The sequence below is a fragment of the Aquarana catesbeiana genome, linkage group LG05 (assembly GCF_042186555.1).
Source record: "Aquarana catesbeiana isolate 2022-GZ linkage group LG05, ASM4218655v1, whole genome shotgun sequence".
Lineage (NCBI taxonomy): Eukaryota > Metazoa > Chordata > Amphibia > Anura > Ranidae > Aquarana > Aquarana catesbeiana.
In genome coordinates, this window is record NC_133328.1 from 385,663,859 (window position 1) to 385,686,073 (window position 22,215).

General features: G+C 41.4%; 1 protein-coding gene across 1 annotated transcript in view; it reads right to left on the minus strand.

Moving 5' to 3' along the window:
- The window catches only part of LOC141146025 (uncharacterized), a 130,590-nt gene extending 108,642 nt beyond the window's left edge, over positions 1-21,948 (minus strand). Inside the window, exons 1-3 of the mRNA XM_073632794.1 lie at positions 21,866-21,948; positions 6,484-6,490; positions 3,023-3,033 (exon numbers count right to left, since the gene is read on the minus strand). Of these exons, the coding sequence (XP_073488895.1) occupies positions 3,023-3,033; positions 6,484-6,490; positions 21,866-21,948 (101 nt within the window). The remainder of the gene's footprint in view (positions 1-3,022; positions 3,034-6,483; positions 6,491-21,865) is intronic.
- Between the last annotated feature and the right edge of the window lie 267 nt (positions 21,949-22,215).

Below are 22,215 nucleotides of genomic sequence, written 5' to 3' on the forward strand. Positions count from 1 at the left end.
AACCACGACCAATGGATCAGAGACCTTATTCCGAGATGGGACATCAAAGACTGCAGGGTCAGGCTAAAGATGTTCACACTGACAGGTACTCAGACATCAGCCCACAGCATTGCAGATACGGTCATAGAAGGAAACAAAGGCTCCATATAGTGTAAAATCATTGACTTTATTGGATAAGTAAAAAGTTAAGCTCACATGTTAGTAGCCAATAGTAGGCATGTAGTGTAGTCTCCCCTTTTTTCTTATTTAATTTCACTGTGTTTGTGTTACATAAATGAATCGCGGCTATAATTGTTATTGTTTATGTATTTCACTGTAGCGCAGTTATTCCCCTCATTTTTCTTATCAAAGTTTAATAAAAGAATATAATAAAATAAAAAGTACAGTGTAAAAATATTAAATAAAATAAATAACACATTTTTTTTTTTAAAGCACAAATGCACAAATGCAAACGTACGCTTAGGTCCCTTACACGTTTGTAGACGTAATCTCACCACACATGTGAGGTATCATCGTGAACATCAGCGCGAGCAATAATGCTAGTACCAGTTCTGTGTAACTCTAAACTGGTAACCTGTAAAGACTTTTACGTCTATAAATATTTTCAGGTGCTGTAGTTTGGCGCTTTTCTGCGGGTGTACGCAGTTTTAAAGCAAGGTATGATTCATATCTATTTACTCGGCATAACATCATCTTTTTTATTTTAATACAAATTGGGTATTATATTGTTTTTGGGTTCACTTAAATTAATTAAAGTGTATTTTTTTCCAAAAAGTTTGAAAAACTGCTGTGCAAATATTGTGCTGCTTAAAAAAATTTAACAACATCTATTTTATTCCTTAAGACCTTAAAATATATATAATGCTTGGAGGATCTAAGTAATTTTCTAGCAAGAAAATGTCTTTTTTCTACATATATATAAGAAAAATGTCAGAATTCACCCAGACTGGAGGGGATTAAAATAGCTAGTGGGGTCCTTTTGAAAATTGGCCTAGTAATTATGATTCAGTACTGTCTACATAGGTTGTGCAATATTTTAAAGGTGTATTTACGGCAAAATAATAAAACTTGGATAATGATTTCTTGATTTTAACCACTTGACGACCGCACTATAGCCAAATGATGGCTACAGTGCAGCCAGCTAGTTCTGGGAGGCCATCAAATCATGGCCTCCCGTGCTTGTGCTTCTCATGCGCCCCCAGGGAGTGCAGCCGGAAGTGTCCATGATGACTGGGTCCTCGGGACCCAGCGCATCGTGAATCAGGGCAAAGGGCTAATCACAGTGGCCCTTTACCATATGATCACTCTGTCCAATGATAGAGCGATCACTTGTCAACAAGCCAGCGTCATGGCCAGTTCAGCTTGCACTGCTGCAGGGTTTCTCTCTCCTCTCCTCACATGCTGTATCGGTGTGAGGAGAGGATAGAGAAACACTGCAGCAATGTGAGCTGGCACAATCCTGTTTGCCCTTCAATCAGTGGTATTGCTATGGGGGTGCTGGCCGCACCTGGGTGACACCCACCAAAGGGGTGACACCCAGGGCCTGCCACCACATTGCCTCCACCACTCTCTAACACAGGATACTGGAGCAGGGAGCAGAAGCAGAAAGGGAGAGAGAAACAGCTGCACTGAATAGACAGTGGGAGCTGCCAGAGTTAACTTTCCAAGTTAACCAGCAGGTGATTGGTTGCTAGGACCACCTAGCAATCAATCACCTGCTGGTTAACTTGGAAAGTTAACTCCAGCAGCTCCCACTATCTATTCAGCACTTCTGTTTCTCTCTCCCATTCTGCCTCCTGCTCCCAGCTCCTCTCTCCCGTGTCTCTCACTCTGCATGCCCAAATAAGGTAGGAAGGGGCAGAGCTGTGGGGGGGTAGGGGCTGTGTAATGTAAAGGGGTCCAGAGGTGTGGGGGGCTGTGTAATGTAAAGGGGTCCAGAGGTGTGGGGGCTGTGTAATGCAAAGGGGCCCAGAGGTTGGGGGCTGGTAATGTAAAGAGGTCAAGAGGTGCAGGGCTGTGTAATGTAAAGGGGTCCAGAGGTTACATAGTTACGTAGTTACATAGTCAGTAAGGCCAAAAAAAAGACAATAGTCCATCCAGTTCAACCTGTGTAGGTGCATGTGTATCAGTGTCTATAATGATTTCCCATATCCTCGTATGTTGTATCCTTTGAGATGTACATCTAAGAGTCTTTTAGCTGTGGGAGAGAGTTCCACATCCTTATTCCCTAACAGTGAAGAACCCCCTACGCAGTTTACGGTTAAACTGCTTCTCCTCCAGTCTCATTGTGTGCTCAGTGTCCTTTTACACTCCCTAGGACTGAATAGTTTATTTCCTATGCTGGAATCCCCATTGAGATATTTGTAGATCGCTATCATGTACCCTCTCAAATGTCTCATCTACAGCGAGAGTAAATTCAGTGTTTGCAGCCGTTCCTCATTATTGAGGTGCTCCAGTCCCCTTATTAGTTTCATTGCCCTTCCTTGAACTCTCTCCAGCTCTAGCACATCCCTTCGGAGGACTGGTGACCAGAACTGCACAGAAAACTCCAAATGAGGCCTAACCAGAGTTTTATAAAGTGGTAGAATTATAGTTTTGTCCCTGAAGTATATCCCTTTTTTATGCATGCTAATATTCTGCCTGCTTTTGTACCTGCATCTTGGCACTGCATGCTGTTACTCAATCTGTCATCTATTAGCCCCCCTAGATCCTTCTCCATCCTTGATTCTCCCAGCTGTTCTTCACCTAGTGAATATTTTTAATTTATGTTTTTTGACCCCAAGTGCATTACTTTACATTTCTCCACATTAAACCTCATTTGCCATTTGTCTGCCCACTTCTTTATTATATTCAGGTCTCTATGCAAAATTTCTATGTCCCGATGCGAGTTTATTACGCTGCTTATCTTTGTGTCATCCGCAAAAACTGAGACTGAACTAGTTATCCCAAACTCTATATCATTTATGAATATGTTGAATTGAATTGATCCCAAGACAGAACCTTGGGGTACCCCACTCACCACTCCAGACCAGTCTGAGTACCTGAGTACCTGAGTCCTACCCTTTGGACCTGTCCCTGTAACCAGTTTTTTACCCAAGCACAAACCCTATAGTCTAAGCCTGCAGACCTCAGCTTGTAAATTAATAGTTTATGGGGGACTGTATGCTTTTGCAAAGTCCAGATACACCACAACCACAGGCCTCCCCCTATCTAGATGACTGCTCAATTCCTCGTAGAATGTTGGCAGATTGGTCTGGCAGGAACATCCCCTCATAAACCCATGCTGATTACCACTAATGTTATTCTTCCCCTCAGTAAAACGTTGGATATAGTCCCTAATCCTCCCCTCCAATAATTTACCCACTATTGATGTTAGGCTGACTGGCCTGTAATTCCCAGGAAAATGTCTATGTTCTTTTTTGAATATTGGTACCATGTTGGCATTTCTCCAATCAGCTGGTACCAAGCCTGTCATTATGCTGTCCACAAAGATCAGGAGTAATGGCCTGGCTATAACTTGACTGAGTTCTCTGAGGACTCTTGGGTGTAAGCCATCTGGTCCTGGTGATTTATTTGTGTTAAGTCTATTAAGTCTTTCATTGACTCCGGCCTCTGTTAGCCACAAGGGTATGCCACATGTTGTGTCACTAACACTACAGTCCCTGTCGGTAAATCCTTCTTTTTCTTGTGTAAAAACTGTGGAAAAGAAGGCATTTAGGACAGTTGTCTTCTCTGAGTTATCAGTAACCATCCTCCCATCCTTGTCTTTTAAGTGTGCAATTTGCTCTGATTTTGTCTTTTTACTGTTAATATATCTGAAAATAAATTTGGGCTTATTTTCACTCACTTCTGTTATGTGTCTCTCGTAATCCTTTTTAGCCGTCCTAATTGCGATTTTACATTTCTTATTGCATTCCTTGTATGCTAATTGTGACCCATTCGCTTTACATTTTTAAAAGCCATACTGTTCTCCTTTATGAGGCTACTCATATTATGGTTTAACCATAAAGGTTTAATTTCCGCTCTTCTTTATTTATTGCCCATTGGAATGCACTGTTTGATACCTTTCTTTAATACGCTCCTAAAGCATTCCCATTTCTCTTCTGTGTTCAATGATCCCAGAATTTGGTCCCAAAAAATTTCATGTAGCAATGACCGTAGTTCATGTACAAGGAATACCCCTGTATTTTGGCCAGCCAATCATGTGAGCTGTCAAACCAAGTTTCAGTTATTCCCACAAAGTCTAAGTCTTCCTCATGTAAAAGCAGCTCCAGATCCACAATTTTGTTAGCTAGACTCTTAGCATTTGTGTATACTCTTATGCCCTGTACACACGATTGGAATTTCCGACGGAAAATGTGAGATCAGAGCTTGTTGTTGGAAATTCCGACCATGTGTGGGCTCCATCGGACTTTTTCTATTGGAATTTCCGACACACAAAGTTTGAGAGCAGGCTATAAAATTTTCCGACAACAAAATCTGTTCACGTAATTTCTGACCATGTGTGGCCAATTCCAACGCACAAAGTGCCATGCATGCTCAGAATAAATTTCGAGACAGAACTGCTCGGTCTGGTAAAATTAGCGCTCGTAATGGATATAGCACTTTCGTCACGCTGCAATGTTTTAAATTGTTTAATGCAGTGCACTCTCTTCTTCTTTATAATGCTAGAAGAATGAAGTTGTTTTGCTGCTCATATTCACACAGACTTCTCACAAACTTCTTTCATTATTATCGTGATTTCATTATTATTCTCGTGATTTCATGAATATAATATTTTGATTTGTCACATCTCCCGAAAATATTGTTTATTTTTATGTTTTTTATATTTTGTATTATTTGTTTTTATTTATTTAAATCCTGATCTCCTGTTGTTTTTTAATTTTTTTTTTGATCTCCAGAATAGTTTTGGGCGTGTTTTGTGTGTCAAGTTACCACAACACGATTATTATCTTGTATTATTTAATCTCAAGGAGGTTGCTTGGTGTTGGTGTTTCTTGTTAATTTCACATTGTATTTTTGACATTGTATTTTTGAGATGTACCTGCCTACTCACGAACAAACTGTCCTTTTTGAAGGAAAACACACATAGCCGAGTATTATTTAAAAAAATACCTTTATTAAGGGGTCATAACCAAAGAAAGAGGGAAGGCAACGCTGGAGAAACTGCCGAAATTGGTGAAGCCTTTGGCCCCCAGGGTACATATCAACTATTTTAATGCAAAATTGGTGGCCTGAGGAGTCCATATATAAGGGAGTACAATCTGGTCCAGAAGTCCAAGAGATCATGAACAGCAGCATATGACATACATGTCCCCAGGCTGTGGTCATACAAGAGCCTGCATCTTTTGTTAGACCAGACTGAACCCAGGCCATCACTTTCTTGTCTTCCTTCCACTCTTCCATCCAGGCTGTGTCTGTGGTGGTGGAGTTGTGGCAGGAAGAGGAGGAGGAGGATGATGCAACTCACACAGGTGGGTATTGGGTGTGATTTGACCCCTCACCCACTTAGTTAAAGTTTTATAAATGAGTTCCTCACACATGAGGTGTTGGCCTTGGTGGCAGCCATGGAGGCAAAGGCCTCTTCACGAGTGGGGGTGGCTCTGAGGGCCGCAGAAGCCTCCCCAATCAGCCTGAGCACTGACTCCTCCACGTTACTACCTTTCCTGGGTCTTTTGGTTGGAAGGCGGAGGGGAGGGACCTGAGATTCTGTGAGTCTCCTACTGGGCCCAGCCTCCTCCTGGCTGCCACTAACCCCCACCTCCTCCTGGCTGCCACATTCCACAGCCTCCTCCTGTGTGCCACATTCCACAGCCTCCTCCTGGCTGAGGTCTTCCTGTGTAAGAAAAGGGACATAGTTCTAGTTTTTTCTTCATCAATCTCACTCAATTTTAATCTCATGACTGTTGCAAATTGAATGTTAACAAATATAAAAGATTATCATTCTGAGCCCAGCATTTTTCATTCTTGTCCCAATTTTTTTTGCCCACTACTGTCTATTGATATGTAAAACACTTTATTAAATCAGCGATTAGTGATCAATAATAAAATCTAGTAAACATAATTTATTTATTGACCAGAAATCTTTAGAACAATGCTTGCTCAAGCTGGGCTCCTCCACTTCTTCCTGGCTGGAAGTCCCAGGTTGGACATCGGAAGCCTCAGCTGGGGTGGAAGTTAGGGTGGAAGGAAGAGTGGAAGGTAGGGTTAAGAGGGATTCCCTGACTTCAGTCTGATCTGACAGAAATCGCAGTCTTTCATAGTACCACAGCCTGGGGACATAAACGTCATCTGCTGCAGCTCCTGATCTCTGGGAATCCTGGACCTTCTTGAGCTCCCTAAGATATGTGCTCCTCAGGCCATCAATTTTGGCTTTTAAATAGGGGATGGTTGCTGTGGGGACCACCAGCTTCACCAGCTCCAGCAGTTTCTCCAGCCTGCCTCTTTTGTTTATGATTATAAGGTGTTTGACCTGCCACAGACAGGGCAGCTCCCTGTATTTATCTATGAACAGGGGGGGGAAGTTGTGGTCATTGAAGCCATCCATTTTATCTGCAATACACAAGACAAACCCTATTGTCAGGCTAAAGTCTCCTAATCTTGTCCCAATATAGGCCTCAATCTATAAGCAGTATAGGCCCAAGTTAAAATTGTACCTTCGTTATCATGATCGGCGCTTCCGATACTCCTTCCTTCGCTCAGAGATCGTACGTACGACGCACGCGTGTTACACTTTATATACACTGTGCATGCATGAAACTCCGCCCGCCCTTTCTAGTCTACTCCCCGCCCCTTCTTTTTCAGTGCAGTGGGGAAGAACACATGGTGGAGACACAACAGGTGCATGATAATTCCAGCAACGAGGAGGAGGAGGAAGAAAGCCCAGAGCCAGAAACGGCACGATCCCGCAGAAGATTTAAGGCCTCAAATATGGCCTTTGTTGAGCTGGTGGAGATGGTCGACATATTGAAAAGGGCCGACTATGACGGGAAGCATGGACCTTACCCCAACCCAAATGTCAGAAAGGCCAAGATCATGGTGAAAGTTGTGAAGAGTCTGCACAGGAATTTTGAGGTATGACGATCCAAGGATCAACTGAGGAAGCGGTGGTTGGACCTCAAATTAAGGGAGCACGATCAGTATAGAAGGATCAGGAGAGTGCTGCAAAGAAGTAAGTAGTTGTCCTGTGTTCCTATTCTTTATTTTTATTACATTCTTGCTGCTCCATGTGCTTTTCTTTACTGTTGTACAGTTTAAAATGGCAACTTTCATGATCATGGACACATTATTCGTTCGTAGGAAACATTGTTCGTTCGGCCATTAAAACACCATGTTTTGTCCACATGCAGTTCAATACATTTTTTCTGGCCTACTTCTCTTAAAATAAGTTGGTTGTCTATATGGGTTTGTAACTAGAATGAAATGCAAACTAGATTCTGTGTAAGGAGAGGACACTTAGCAGCTGTTTACACATCTGGACGCAGGAGCACTAGTGTGTGACACCAGAACTAACTTTTTATTAGGGGGTCCCACACAGGTGCTCCAGTGTATACTATAGGGGTGTCTCCATCTGTGAAGCTTGTACAAAACAGATAAGTATTCAAGCTTGAAAAAGGACAAAAATATTTCTTTATCTTGGAACTCTGCCAAAAGAGACAATTGTACCCCACTTCCAAGCAATGTTTCATATTTGTATTTCTAGCCTCAAATATCTGTGCTAAGTATACCTATTTTTTTTCACATAGGAGAGAAAAGACTTGGAGGACACCACTCATCAGATGAGACCAGGGACTCCCCACCTCAGGAACAAGGGGAAATCCTCCAAACCCAACCAGAGGAGGAGGAGGGAGATGTTATAGAAACTGTCACCACAACAGGTGAGTGTCTGCGACCACAGCTTCAGGTAAGAGATGGATGCCTGCATATTTATAATACATAGTATGTTTTTTCTTTTCGTTTTAGGTGACCGTGATGTTGTGGAAGAGGAATGTCATTTCACAAGTGAAAGTGCCCATATCCTCATCGGGGAGATCATGGGGTGTAATAGGGATTTAGAAGCCCTAAAGAAAAACATCAATAATAGGGATGAGCTTTGAGTTCGAGTCAAACTCATGTTCAACTCGAAAATCGGCTGTTCGCCAGTTCGCCAAATAGCAAACAATTTGGCGCGTTCGCGGCAAATTCGAAAGCCGCGGAACACCCTTTAAAAGTCTATGGGAGAAATCAAAAGTGCTCATTTTAAAGGCTTATATGCATGGTATTGTCATAAAAAGTGTTTGGGAACCTGGGTCTTCCCCCAAGGGACATGTATCAATGCAAAAAAAAGTTTTAAAAATGGCCGTTTTTTCGGGAGCAGTGATTTTAATAATGCTTAAAGTCAAACACTAAAAGTGTAATATTACTTTAAATTTCGTACCTGGTGGGTGTCTATAGTATGCCTGTAAAGGGTCTCATGTTTCCCCTGTTTAGAACAGTCTGACAGCAAAATGACATTTCAAAGGAAAAAAAGTCATTTAAAACTACTCGCGGCTATTAATAAATTGCCGGTCCGACAATACACATAAAAGTTCATTGATAAAAACTGCATGGGATTTCCCCACAGGGGAACCCCGAACCAAAATTTAAAAAAAAACAGGCGTGGGGGTCCCCCTAAATTCTATACCAGGCCCTTCAGGTCTGGTATTGATATTAAGGGGAACCTCGCGCCAAAATTTAAAAAAAATTACGTAGGGGTCCCCCTCAGGATTTTAAGGGGAACCCCGCACCAAAATAAAAAAAAAATTGGCGTGGGGTCCCCCCAAAAATCCATACTAGACCCTTATCCGAGTGTAAAAAAGTGTAATATTCCTTTAAATTTCGTAGCTGGGGGGTGTCTATAGTATGCCTGTAAAGGGGCGCATGTTTCCCGTGTTTAGAACAGTCTGACAGCAAAATGACATTTCGAAGGAAAAAACCCATTTAAACCTACTCGCGGCTATTGCATTGCCGACAATACACATAGAAGTTCATTGATAAAAACGGCATGGGAATTCCCCACAGGGGAACCCCGAACCAAAATTTAAAAAAAAAAAATGACGTGGGAGTCCCCCTAAATTCCATACCAGGCCCTTCAGGTCTGGTATGGATATTAAGGGGAACCCCGGCCAAATTTTTTTTTTAAAATGACGTGGGGTTCCCCCTAAATTCCATACCAGACCCTTCAGGTCTGGTATGGATTTTAAGGGGAACCCCGTGACAAAAAAAAACGGCGTGGAGTCCCCCAAAAAATCCATACCAGACCCTTATCTGAGCACGCAACCTGGCAGGCCGCAGGAAAAGAGGGGGGGACGAGAGTGCGCCCCCCCTCCTGAACCGTACCAGGCCACATGCCCTCAACATTGGGAGGGTGCTTTGGGGTAGCCCCCCAAAACACCTTGTCCCCATGTTGATGAGGACAAAGGCCTCATCCCCACAACCCTGGCCAGTGGTTGTGGGGGTCTGCGGGCGGGGGGCTTATCGGAATCTGGAAGCCCCCTTTAACAAGGGGACCCCCAGATCCCGCCCCCCCGTGTGAAATGGTAAGGGGGTACTTACCCCTACCATTTCACAAAAAAACTGTCAAAAATGTTAAAAATTACAAGAGACAGTTTTTGACAATTCCTTTATTTAAAGTCTTCTTTTTTCCATCTTCTATCTTCTTTCTTCTTTCCTCTATCTTCCTTCGGTTTCTTCCTCCATCTTCTTCTTCCTCCGATCCTCTGCTTCTTTCTCCAGTGTTCTCGTCCGGCATCTCTCTCCATGGCATCTTCTTCTCTTCATCTTCTTCTCTTCATCTTCTTATCTACATCTTCTTCTCTTCATCTTCTTTTCTGGCCGCTCCACATCCATGATTGGATGGAAGGCTCCTGCTGTGTGACGCTTCTCTCTTCATTTTTTTCTCTTCATCTTCTTGTCTTCATTTTCTTGTCTTCATCTTCTTTTCGGGCTGCTCCGCATCCATGATGACATGGAGGGAGGCTCCCGCTGTGTGACGCTTCTCATCTTCTGACTGTTTTTAAATAGCGGAGGGCCACAGGGAAGTCCCCGTCAAGTCCCCGTGCGTCAGAGGGGGCGGGGTCTCTGGGTGGATCTGCCCCCCCATTATTTGAGAACCTTCAGAAGAGGAGAAGCATCACACAGCGGGAGCCTCCCTCCATGCCATCATGGATGCGGAGCGGCCCGTAAAGAAGATGAAGACGAGAAAAAGATGAAGAGAAAAAGATGAAGAAAGAAGAGCCACACAGCGGGAGCCTTCCATCCAATCATGGATGCGGAGCGGCCCGAAAAGTAGATGCAGAGAAGAAAATGAAGATAAGAAGATGCCGTAGAGGGAGATGCCGGACGAGAACACCGGAGAAAGAAGCAGAGGATCGGAGGAAGAAGAAGATGGAGGAAGAAACCAAAGGAAGATAGAAGAAAGAAGAAAGAAGATAGAAGAAAGAAGAAAGAAGACTTTAAATAAAGGAATTGTCAAAAACTGTCTCTTGTCATTTTTAACATTTTTTGACAGTTTTTTTGTGAAATGGTAGGGGTACCCCCTTACCATTTCACACAGGGGGGCTGGGATCTGGGGGTCCCCTTGTTAAAGGGGGCTTCCAGATTCCGATAAGCCCCCCGCCCGCAGACCCCCACAACCGCCGGCCAACGGTTGTGGGGATGAGGCCCTTGTCCCTCCTCAACATGGGGACAAGGTGCTTTGGTGGGCTACCCCAAAGCACTCTCCCAATGTTGAGGGTATGTGGCCTGGTACGGTTCAGGAGGGGGGGCACTCTCTCATCCCCCCTCTTTTCCTGTGGCCTGCCAGGTAGTGTGCTCGGATAAGGGTCTGTTATGGATTTTTGGGGGGACCCCACGCCAAATTTTTTTAAATTTTGGCACAGGGTTCCCCTTAAAATCCATACCAGACCTGAAGGGTCTGGTATGAATTTTGAGGGGGACCCCTACGTCATTTTTTTTTTTTAATTTTGGCACGGGGTTCCCCTTAATATCCATACCAGACCTGAAGGGCCTGGTATGGAATTTAGGGGGACCCCCACGCCAGTTTCTTTTAAAATTTTGGTTCAGGGTTCCCCTGTGGGGAAATCCCATGCAGTTTTTATCAATGAACTTTTATGTGTATTGTCGGACCGGCAATTCATTAATTGCCGCGAGTAGTTTTAAATGACTTTTTTCCTTTGAAATGTCATTTTGCTGTCAGACTGTTCTAAACACAGGAAACATGCACCTCTTTACATGCATACTATAGACACCCCCCAGGTACAAAATTTAAAGTAATATTACACTTTTATTGTTTGACTTAGTATTAAGCATTATTAAAATCACTGCTCCCGAAGAAACGGCCATTTTTAAAACTTTTTTTGCATTGATACATGTGCCCTGGGGCAGGACCCGGGTCCCCAAACACTTTTTAGGACAATACCATGCAAATTAGCCTTTAAAATGAGCAATTTTTGAACGTTCGAGCCCCATAGACTTCAATGGGGTTCTAACGTTCGTGCAAAGTTTTGGTCTGTTCGCAAGTTCTGGTGCGAACCGAACCGGGGGGGTGTTCGGCTCATCCCTAATCAATGATGTTCAAAACAAAATGAAGAACATCATTGATGTTTTAGGGAGAATATAAAGCACCCAGAAATCCCTAACTTATTGCAGGTTTATTTTTTTTATGACTCATTTTTGACATATTAGAACAGCCAAATCTGCCATCACAGGAGATCAATGTACGCGTTTTGTGGGTGCAACCCTTTCCTCGATTTTAAAGTAGCTGAGAGGAAGGGGTTGCACCCAAAAACACATCCCTTGATCCCCCATGATGGCAGCTAGCACATGTTGACATTAGCAATTTGTGTACATCTTCAAAATTTGGCTTTTCCAGGGGTGACCTCACCTCATCTGCTGAACGCAATATCAAACACAGTTTATAAATACTCATGTCTGATATTGCCTTCACTTTCTATAAGTTGAACTTTGTAAGTTCCAGAGTTGTGAATAGTTTTATAGTTTTAAACAAGCCTGTTTTACCTATTAAAGGCTATTTTGTAGAAATGTGAACTCAAAAAATTTTAGACAACAAACATATTGGGTTGTTAAAAATACCTTTTATAAACGCACATGTGATTGGGCTTTAAGTAAAAATTTGGATAATGACCAATGTGTGGCTTCTTCTTTCAAAAGCAGTTTTTGGAGTAAAGTTGTTTTTTTTACCTGGCAATGGTTGCTATTTACTAAAGGCAACTCCACTTTGCACTACAAGTGCAGTTTCAGTGCAGTTTCAAGAGCACTTTTAGTGCAAAGTGTATTTTCCTTTAGTAAATAACACCCACAGTGCTTTATAATTTTACACAATCACGCCATTTTCAGGACTCCCCAAATTTCGGTCATGGTGCTGAAAATGATGAAGATTTTTGTCAGTAATGCATTACATACATCAACAACAAAAACAAGGTGTGTGTAGCAGACCCACAACATACTTTTATAATATTAGCCGAATAAGAGATTGTCACCTCATGTCTGGGCTTTATTGATGCTTGTTTTATGCCGGTACATTCTGGGTATTATTGATTATTGATGTCTGCATTATGTTTACATACTTCTCTGTCCACATGTATGTACACTTTATCTTCTTATTCTGTATGTGTATTCACTAACCCAGCAACTTTCAAGTTTTATTGTTGCTCATTGATGTATAACATTTGTAATATATCTTTGTATATTTATGTTCATCTGTGTTGTGTATATTGGCTATTATGCCTGGTAACTCACAATCATTGTTGTTACCGCTCCGTTACATAACATTTTGAAATGAATACATTGATTTTGTCTCAGTGTTCGCTGTGGACATTGGCTAAACCTCTCTCACCTCATTTAAAGTCCCAGGGCTATTTTTCTTGTTTTTTTGTGCACTATGGGATGGAGGTGTCAAAGGGGTTACACCAGACCTTAATCTTCCTTTTTTCATGTCTGAAATAAATTTCATTTGCACTGTTGAATCAACAGGCCAACTAAATAATACCATTAAATGAAAACTGAGGAGACAGCTAAAATAAAGGCAAACAGGAAATAAAATGAGATATTTCTTAAGTTTGAAAGATATCTTTTATTCAAAAAAATAATATTCTCAGACATTGTCTGGCATATTGATGGCCCCCCTACCCGCAAAGTATTCCATGTATCTTAGACGGACCTCACGGGCACTCTGGGGGGGCAAGCCAGGACAGCCAGTTTCAAGCGCCGTCAGTGTTTGTTCATTAGGAATTCCAGTCTCAGGCCCAACTGAGGCAGCATAGTTTAGAGAATTTCTCCTTAAAAAATTGCTGGTAAGTAAAAACCCTCTGGACCGGGGTGAGGGTCCTCATAGGCAATGGCCGCAAAAGATGGTCCCCCAGCGCAAATGCTTCATCCGCAATGAAGACAAATGGGAGTCCTTCTGCATTGTCTTCTGGAGGTGGCGAGCCCAAGCTGCCATTCTGGAGACGCCTGTAGAACTCCGTCTGGGCGATGACTCCACCATCCGACATCCGGCCATTCTTCCCCACGTCCACATACAGGAACTCGTAAGTAGCCGACACCACCGCCAACATCACAATACTATTGAACCCCTTGTAGTTGTAATAGTATGACCCCGAATTGGGTGTTGGGACTATGTGGACATGTTTCCCATCAATTGCCCCTATGCAGTTGGGAAAGTCCCACTGCTGGGCAAAGTGGGAGGCCACAGTCTGCCATTCCTATAGGTTGGAAGGAAAATGTGGAGTCAAATAAGAAAAAAAAAATTTGTCATTTTGCACAAAAACATTGAAAGCAGATTAGACAAAAACATTCTTGGCCAAAATCATTATAACATTTATTTTAGGGAGTATTTAAAGACAAAAGTATAAGGTCCACCTATCAGATTCCTCACCCCCTCTGATGGCCCATTGAAAAAAATTTAGGGGGGGAGATGTTTTGGACAGATAACCTTCTCCACTTCATTGAGAGCTGAATGCATAAATAATGTGTGATACTTTGGCCAGCCCCTCCTTACTTTACACTATTGACAGCCCACTGGACAGGTAAGAAGTGTCATAATACAAAGATATAAATACACACTGTACAAATTTTAGCACATTTTTACATTCTGCAATTACCTATCAAGATAATAATAGGATACACAAATTTTAAACATTACCATTTGAAAGTATTCAGGCAGGTCCATGCTCTACATGCTTTGGGGAATTCATCCATAAATCTGACCACAAACGAGGTAGGTATAGTGTGTATGGGTTTGGCAAAGTCAGCAGATAGAGGATTGGTATCAGCTGACTTAGCAGTTGGGGGGAGGGAGGGTTCCAAATGATTTTGGGACCCCCCAAAAAAGCCTCTGGCCTGAATTTAAAGCACAAATAACATTAATACACATTTTAGGGGGTGTTTAGGGTAAAGCACTACTATGCAGTTGACAAAATACATTGTTAAGTGACTAGACGAGGTGGATATGGGCCCAGGAGAACATGCTGGGGAGGTAAGTGAAGGCAAATATGCATGAAGGACAAAAAAATAAAAAAAATCCAGCATGCATGAGGACAAAGGGGACATTCACAGCATATTACAATCATGGTAATTAGGGAATAAGGAAAGAAATACAATACATTAGTAAACATTAAATACAATGCAATGTGATGTTAAAGGATAAAAATATTACCTTAATATAGTCTTTCTGCAGAACCTGGGTGATGGCAGAACAGGTCTCTGGGATAATGATCCCCAGAGCCTGGAGGGGGATGCCTGTCGAGAACTTGAGGTCCTGCAGGCTTCTTCCCATCGCCAAGTACCACAACGTGGCGGCTAGCCTCTGCTCCGGAGTGATGGCTTGCCGCACGCAGGTATCCTGCCTGCTGATATAAGGGGACAGCAAAGCCAACAAACGGTGAAATACGGGGTCCGTCATCCTGAGAAAGTTCCTGAAATCGTCAGGATTATTCCCACGGATCTCACAGAGCAAAGGCATGTGACAGAACTGGTCACGCTGGAGCAACCAATTCTTGGTCCATGGACTCCTCCTCGCCCTGTTCATGGACTGGGCTTGTGTCAAAGTAAGAACTCCAACACCAAGCCCCTGCACAGCACGAACTCTACGATGAGTACGTACATGCAACATGGCTAGAAAATGGTCGGCTGGTCAGAACGAAGTAACAGAACGCACTGAAGAACAGCAAGGCCTGTGAAGAGCGACCTGAAATTCAGTAACAAACGGACAAGAACACAATGATAAATCAATGGGAACTCACTGCACGCACTGAAGAATGGATACAAACCCACAAGCACAAACTGAACACCAGAAAAATGATCTGAAAACCACGAGGCTGAAGAGCGCAAATCGTCTCTCACCAAACTTTTACTAACACGAGATTAGCAAAAGGAGCCCAAAGGGTGGCGCGCTTTGTATTGAACTGCCCTTTTATAGTCTCGTTGTACGTGGTGTACGTCACCGCGTTCTTGACGTTCGGAATTTCCGAGAACTTTGTGTGACCGTGTATATGCAAGACAAGTTTGAGCCAACATCCGTTGGAAAAAATCAGATGGATTTTGTTGTCGGAATGTCCGATCAATGTCCAACCGTGAGTACAGGGCATAAGTGTTGTATGAGTGCATATTGTTTTCCCCCTTTGTTTTTCTTGGCTTTGTTTTTTAATTCGAATTGCCCACTCACTTACCCTGGGATTAGTTGTTGTGGTTATATTTTCACTGCTATTACTACTGCTGACTCTCCTATCACCCTCTGTCACCTGTTCCCTGTCAGCTATCACTTTCTCTAATCCCTCCCCCAATACATAGTTTAAAAACCCCTCCAGCTTTGTGGCCATCTTACTTCCCAATAGAGCTGTATCATTCCCATTAAGGTGCAGCCCGTCCTTACTAAAGAGCCGGTAACCGACTGAGAAGTTAGCCCTGTTCTCCAGGAACCCAAATCCCTCTTTCCTGCACCAGTTCCTCAGCCACTTATTCAGTTCCCTGAGCTCCTGCTGCCTCTCTGGTGTGGCTCGAGGTACAGGTAGTATTTCATAGAAAACTACCTTGGAGTTCCTTTTCCTCAATCTATTCCCTAAGTCCCTGAAATTGTGTGGGGGCTGTGTAATGTAAAGGGGTCCAGAGGGGTGGAAGGGGCTGTGTAATGTAAAGGGGTCCAGAAGTGTGGGGGCTGTGTAATGTAAAGGGAGCTAGAGGTACAGGGGCTGTGTAATGTAAAGGGGTCCAGAGGTATGGGGCTGTGTAATGTAAAGGGGATCTTCTTACATTTTACCCGCAGTTATAGCTGCAGTTCTATAGATTTCTATTAGGTTGCGTGTTTATTTCTGCATTTTCTGAAAGCGCACTAAAAGTCCTGCATGCTGTATCTTTGGCGCACTTTCAGAAAACAGGAAAAAAAAAAATTTATTTTTGGGACATGACACCATGTTTTACTGCACCAGGTGACATCAACCCTAGTGATGCCACTGCCTTCAGTGCCATCACAGTGCCCTTCAGTGCTCCTACAGTGCCATCACAGTGCTCCTACAGTGTCATCACAGTGTCATCAGTGATCTTACAGTGCCATCACAATGCCATCAGTGCTCCTACAGTGCGATCAGTGCTCCTACAGTGCCACTAAATTTCAAAAGCCTCATTATGCCTCATAGATTATACGTTGGGGTGTTTGCCTTCCAAAATGGGGTCATTTTGTGGGAGTTTCTATTGTCCTGGAGCTCCAGGGCCTTCAAAAGCGTGATAGGTAGTGAAGAGATTACAGTAGATGTAATTTATGTCCATAAAACACCTGACGGTGCTCCCTGCATGTTGGGCCTCTCTATGTGGCTAGGCTGTGAAAAAGTCTCACACATGTGGTATCGCCATACTCAGGACGAGTAGCATAATGTGTTTTTGGGTATAGTTGCAAGTATGCATATGCCATGTGAGAGAAATAACCTATTAATTTGACAATTTTGGGAAAAAAAGAAGAAATCTTCATTTTGCAAAGAAATGTGGGAAAAAAATGACAATTTCAAAAAACTCACCATGCCTCTTGCCTGTCTACTTTCCTAAAAGGGGTAATTTGGGGGGTATTTGTTCTTTCCTGGCTTGTTAGTGTCTCAAGAAATGAGATAGGCCATCAGTACATCAGGTGTGATCAGTTTCCAGTGATTGGCACCATAACTTTTTATAACAAAAACAAAGAAAATTGCATTTAAAAAAAAAAAAGTTGGTCTTTTTCATGTATAGCACAAAAAATAAAAAACCCAGTGGTTATTAAATACCACCAAAGGAAAGCTCTATTTGTGTGAAAAAAAAAAGAATTTTGTTTGGGTACAGTGTAGCATGGCTGAGTAATTGTCATTCAAAGTGTGAGAGCACTGAAAACTAAAAATTGGCCTGGTTAGGAAGGGGGAATAAGTACCCAGTGGGCAAGTAGTTAAAATATCCATATGCGTTGTGTTAGACATGGGGTCTAGTAAAATGCTTCAGTACTATACACATAGGCACTTTAATATTTTTTAAGTTTTTTCCTACAAAGTAGGTACACAAGTGATTAAATACTGCACACATAGGCAGTGCTGTATATAGGAAGCCCCTTTTCAATGAATAAATTACACTCTGGATGTTTGTCCTGATGTTAAAATGACAGGTGGGGTCTTGTTCAAAATGGAGCCCAATAAAAGTTATTTAATAACTAATTAATAATTGACCTCCGCCAGGGACCTCCTTACTTGCAGCAAGACCTGTGGGTAAGATTCCTTCTTGTTTGCATCTCACTGAGAGGTGTGGACGCATGGGATGTAAGTGCAGCGATGATGTTACAACATGGGGCGCCGATCTGCCGCACCTGTCTGAGAACATCATGTCATGGCCCTGTGGCCATCCACTGGCACAGCGCATGTTGATTCCAGTCCCAGTTGATCCTGATTGCTTATTAGCAATCATCATTGACTGTGTCTACCTGCCCCTACTTAATCACTCCTTCAGCTTGGGCAGTCATACCGATTGCTTCACGATGGAGGACTCACTTTCAAACAGGCAAACAGTTCAGAGGTACGTTATGAGCATACCTTAGTACTATTAGGACTTCATTTTTGTCCACTTTTCTACTATATACTGACTGATTCAGCTATGCTATTACTATTGCTAGCTGCACTTGGCTAGTTTGGCATCTTTGTACATACAGTGCTCTATATTGCCCTGACTGTTGCCTTTTGTTTGTTTTATCTCTTGTTTAACTTTAGAGACATACATATCGATCAATTGTGGTCCATATTCATTTGTGGGCGGTCTTCTGTGGTTGGTTATTCCACCTTTATCAGCTGGGTGTTCTTGTAGTGGACTCAATTGCCCTGTCTCCTATGACTTACCGCTGATGGTCAATTCCTTGCCCCTGGTTGTCACATTTGATCTGTCCTTGGCTGTTTTGTGGATCAGTGAGAAGTATATACAAATTTTCACCCCCCTGTGTGCTCAGCATTGACTGGCATGCTCGTGTAAGTACTAAGATCCACTATTCTATTGTTACCAACCATGTTCTAGCATATCATTTCATGTTGAAAGTGTGATTCTAATGAGAAATCTGCCTTAAACTATATTGTTTTCTTTTTATACTAATATTCATTATATCTACATTTATAGAACAAAAAACAACTAAATACGATTGTCTTAAATGACCTTAAGCCTCTAAGGAAGGACGTCCGAAACATGTCAGGCGTCATTTACAGCATGGACTTTTGCTAGCCTAACCTTCGAATAAGGCAGCTAAGTTTCATGCCCATTTTTTGTATACTCAATAAATTGTTACCAATACCTTTATATGATTATTCTTTAAATCTGTAATTTTATCAATTGTGATGACTAAATAAACATTTTTAATCTATACTTAGTCTGTCATTCAAAAATCCTGAGGGGTTATACTGTGCTTTTTTTCTGCGAAGAAATGTACAATTTAATGTTGTTTTTTTTAATGGCTGGTGCAGGGCCTGTTCAAAATGGGGTCTAGTCCAAGAGATTTAATACTGTGCAAATACAATGTTTTTGTGGTATCTCTTAAAGGATAATCCCACTTTCGTGGGGAAAAAAATAGCAAATAAGAAAAAAATAATATAGCGCATACAACTACGACACAAGTCATATTGTAATTGAATGTTATTAAAAAATTACCTTTCCTTTTATCTGCAGCCACTGTAATTTTCTGAGAATGCATTGCAATATGGCTACTTGGAGTTGTTCTGTACACAGAGTGTATACTGACCACTCCACCGAAACATCATTTTCTGCTTGTGTGATTGACTCACCAATTTTCCCAGAAGTCTGCCTAAGATACAAGTCAGATTTTAGGCATCCCCTGCAACAAAAATTTAATTTTTAATGAGAAACTCCCAGTAGGAACACATCTAAAGGGATGCAGGCCCTGTAGATTTCCTCATTAGAGCCCTGCAGGTGCACACCTGATAGATAATTAGTTAAACCACACCCTGTAGAACCAATCGGAACAGGGGCACAGAGGAAAATACAGGGATTACTTCAGAATAACAAAAGGTAGGAATCTGCAACAAAGGTTGTAATTCTTGCAATACTGTAATTCTTGCAATGTACATAGGTCACCCAGAGGTGAATGTTTTTTCCCAACGAAAGTGGAGTTACTCTTTAATGAATAAATTAGATATTAATGTTGATTTCTTGGTTTTAAAATAGCTGGTGGTTGTCCTGTTAAAGATTGATCCTAGAACAAGTGATACATACTGCAAATCCGGGCACAGCAATGTTCTGGGGGCTTTTTTTGGTAAATAAATTATACTTGAATGTTGATATCTATATAATAAAATCGCTATTGGGTGTCCTGTTCAAAATTGGGCCTACTGCCAGCATGGTCCTGAAATTTGGAGACATTATCATTGTGAATTCTGATGGAGGGCAGACATGAACTTCTGTGCAAAAATGGCACCTGGGTACCTGACGCTGTGGTGCTGCATAAACTGACAGAAAGGGACCAATTGCACCAGATGGAATGGAAAGAGCTGTAAAGTCAACAGTTGCGCTAAGCTTACATTGAGATGTTGGGCATGGGTCGATTAGGAGATGTTTTTTCTTCTATTCCAGCAGTTGCAGAAGAGATACATGGTCAAGGATGCTGCTGGAGAGGACAGCGAGGGGTTAGGAGCATTACAGCAAGGTTTGAGTCTACATGGCCCCACCCATGCTGACCCTCTTCCCTGCTTGATGCACCAAAAAGATAACCTTGCCATACTTTCTCTCTATAGCCACAGACGGGGAATTGTGGAGGAGGATGGGTGTTAAGTGAAGAATGAATACACGTTTAAGGCAATGGAGTGTGATGCTGTGAAAAATTAATAACACAAAATATATTAAACTGTTAGCCAATGGCTAATTCTTATGAAATTGAGAGCTTAAGCTTTACATGTTTGAAGAATACAATTTCCTATAGCTTTTATATCTGTTGTGACTGTTACCTCCACCGGTCAATTTATGTCTATTGCCGCTGGTTAAAAAAGGGTGCTGCGTTCACAACCACCAAAAAAAAGCAATTTTTTTTTAAAATTAGTTCTAATAATGGATCTGATTTGGCTGTTGTTGCTGCTGCTATACTAAAGCCAAGCGATAATGTTAAAAAAAAAAAAAGAATTACACACCAGACTTTTCCATAAAACTACATATAGTTTAAATGCATCTCTTAAGCATGTAATTGAAAGTGTTGGTGTTTTTCCATTGTTACATTTAAAGTTACATTAAAAAAAGAGGATTTTCTCTACCTGCTGAACAGTACTTTTTAAAATATGTGTTTGCATTGGTACCCCCGGGGCAGTGCTCAGCTCCCCATACACTTTTTTGACAAACTTTCGCTTATTAGCCATGAAAAGGCATATTTGTCCCTTATTGTCTTTAATGGGGCTTAGGTAATGTATACTGATTTCTGGAATTTATGATGAGTTCTGTGAACAGCCAATAAATTGAACCCAAGCCAATTAGCTTATGACTATGACTAGTTACCACACAGTACCTTATAAAAGTGGAATATACACATTTAACATTGGTGGTTTAGCAAAAAAAGTGTTTTACTAAAATGTAAATTTGGAAAAAAAATTAAACCGTGAAACTCATGATTGTACTGTACATATTTAAATGGAGAAGGATATACAAATACATAAAGGATTCATTTTCAAAATGTTATAATACACCAATTTTAAATTTTCCCCAGTCAACTTAATGAATCTTTTTCAATGGCTCTTAAGGCAATAGGAAGTTGTCATAGGTTATGTTATAAGAATATTATGTTACCTTTTCAGCATTTCTCATTCCTCTTGCAGAATTTTCACCTTGCAAGGAAGTTTTCACTTAGCTTAATAAATGAGGTAAAGTTCTGCTGACTTCAACCATCCAATCATCTGCACGCAAATACTATTTTTTTTATTATATTTCCTTGCACACAAGGTATTATTTGCAAAGCAAATTTTCACCACATTCACTGAGCTAAGGGTAAATTCCCCTTCAAAGTGAAAAGTCACTATGCTAAGTGAACAGCCTAAAATCCTTAGTAAATCAGCTCCAATATGTTTGTGCAACACCTATACGTAATCTTTTTAGAGTATATGAAAATTCCATTATCGTGGGTAATGTATTGAAAATGCATTCCAACATCACCTGCTTTTATTAAATTTAAACTGCTTAAAACATTTTAAACAACAGCAGAAAGTATAAAAAATTGAAGTAAGGGGAAATGCAACCAATTATGCACAGGAAATTTCACAATAATTTGAATTTAGATCTGAGCTGTATTTGCCATCTTACATCAGCTAAAATCTTTCATCCAGAATGCTTTTATCACATGTCATCTTACCATACAGAATACTGATGCTCCTCCAATTCATCCAGATAAGAAGTAGCTGTAGAACATTTCTCTATTTGCTTTTCAGAAACCATTTCAACTTTTTGTGTCCATTGAAAATGTTGTTTTGGTGGGTCCTTTTCTCCCTTCTGCATACAAATGTAAGCATTTCGGTACAGTATTTAAAAATAAATTAGCTTATTTTACTATAAAATTATTATTGTTTGAATTTGCCACCTTTTAGTTTATAAAACAGATATGTAATCTGATTTAGAAAACTGCCATTTCAAAGCAATCAAATTATATAACACTGCTATACAAACTGTAATATTTAAAACTGATGAAAATATATATAAATTCAT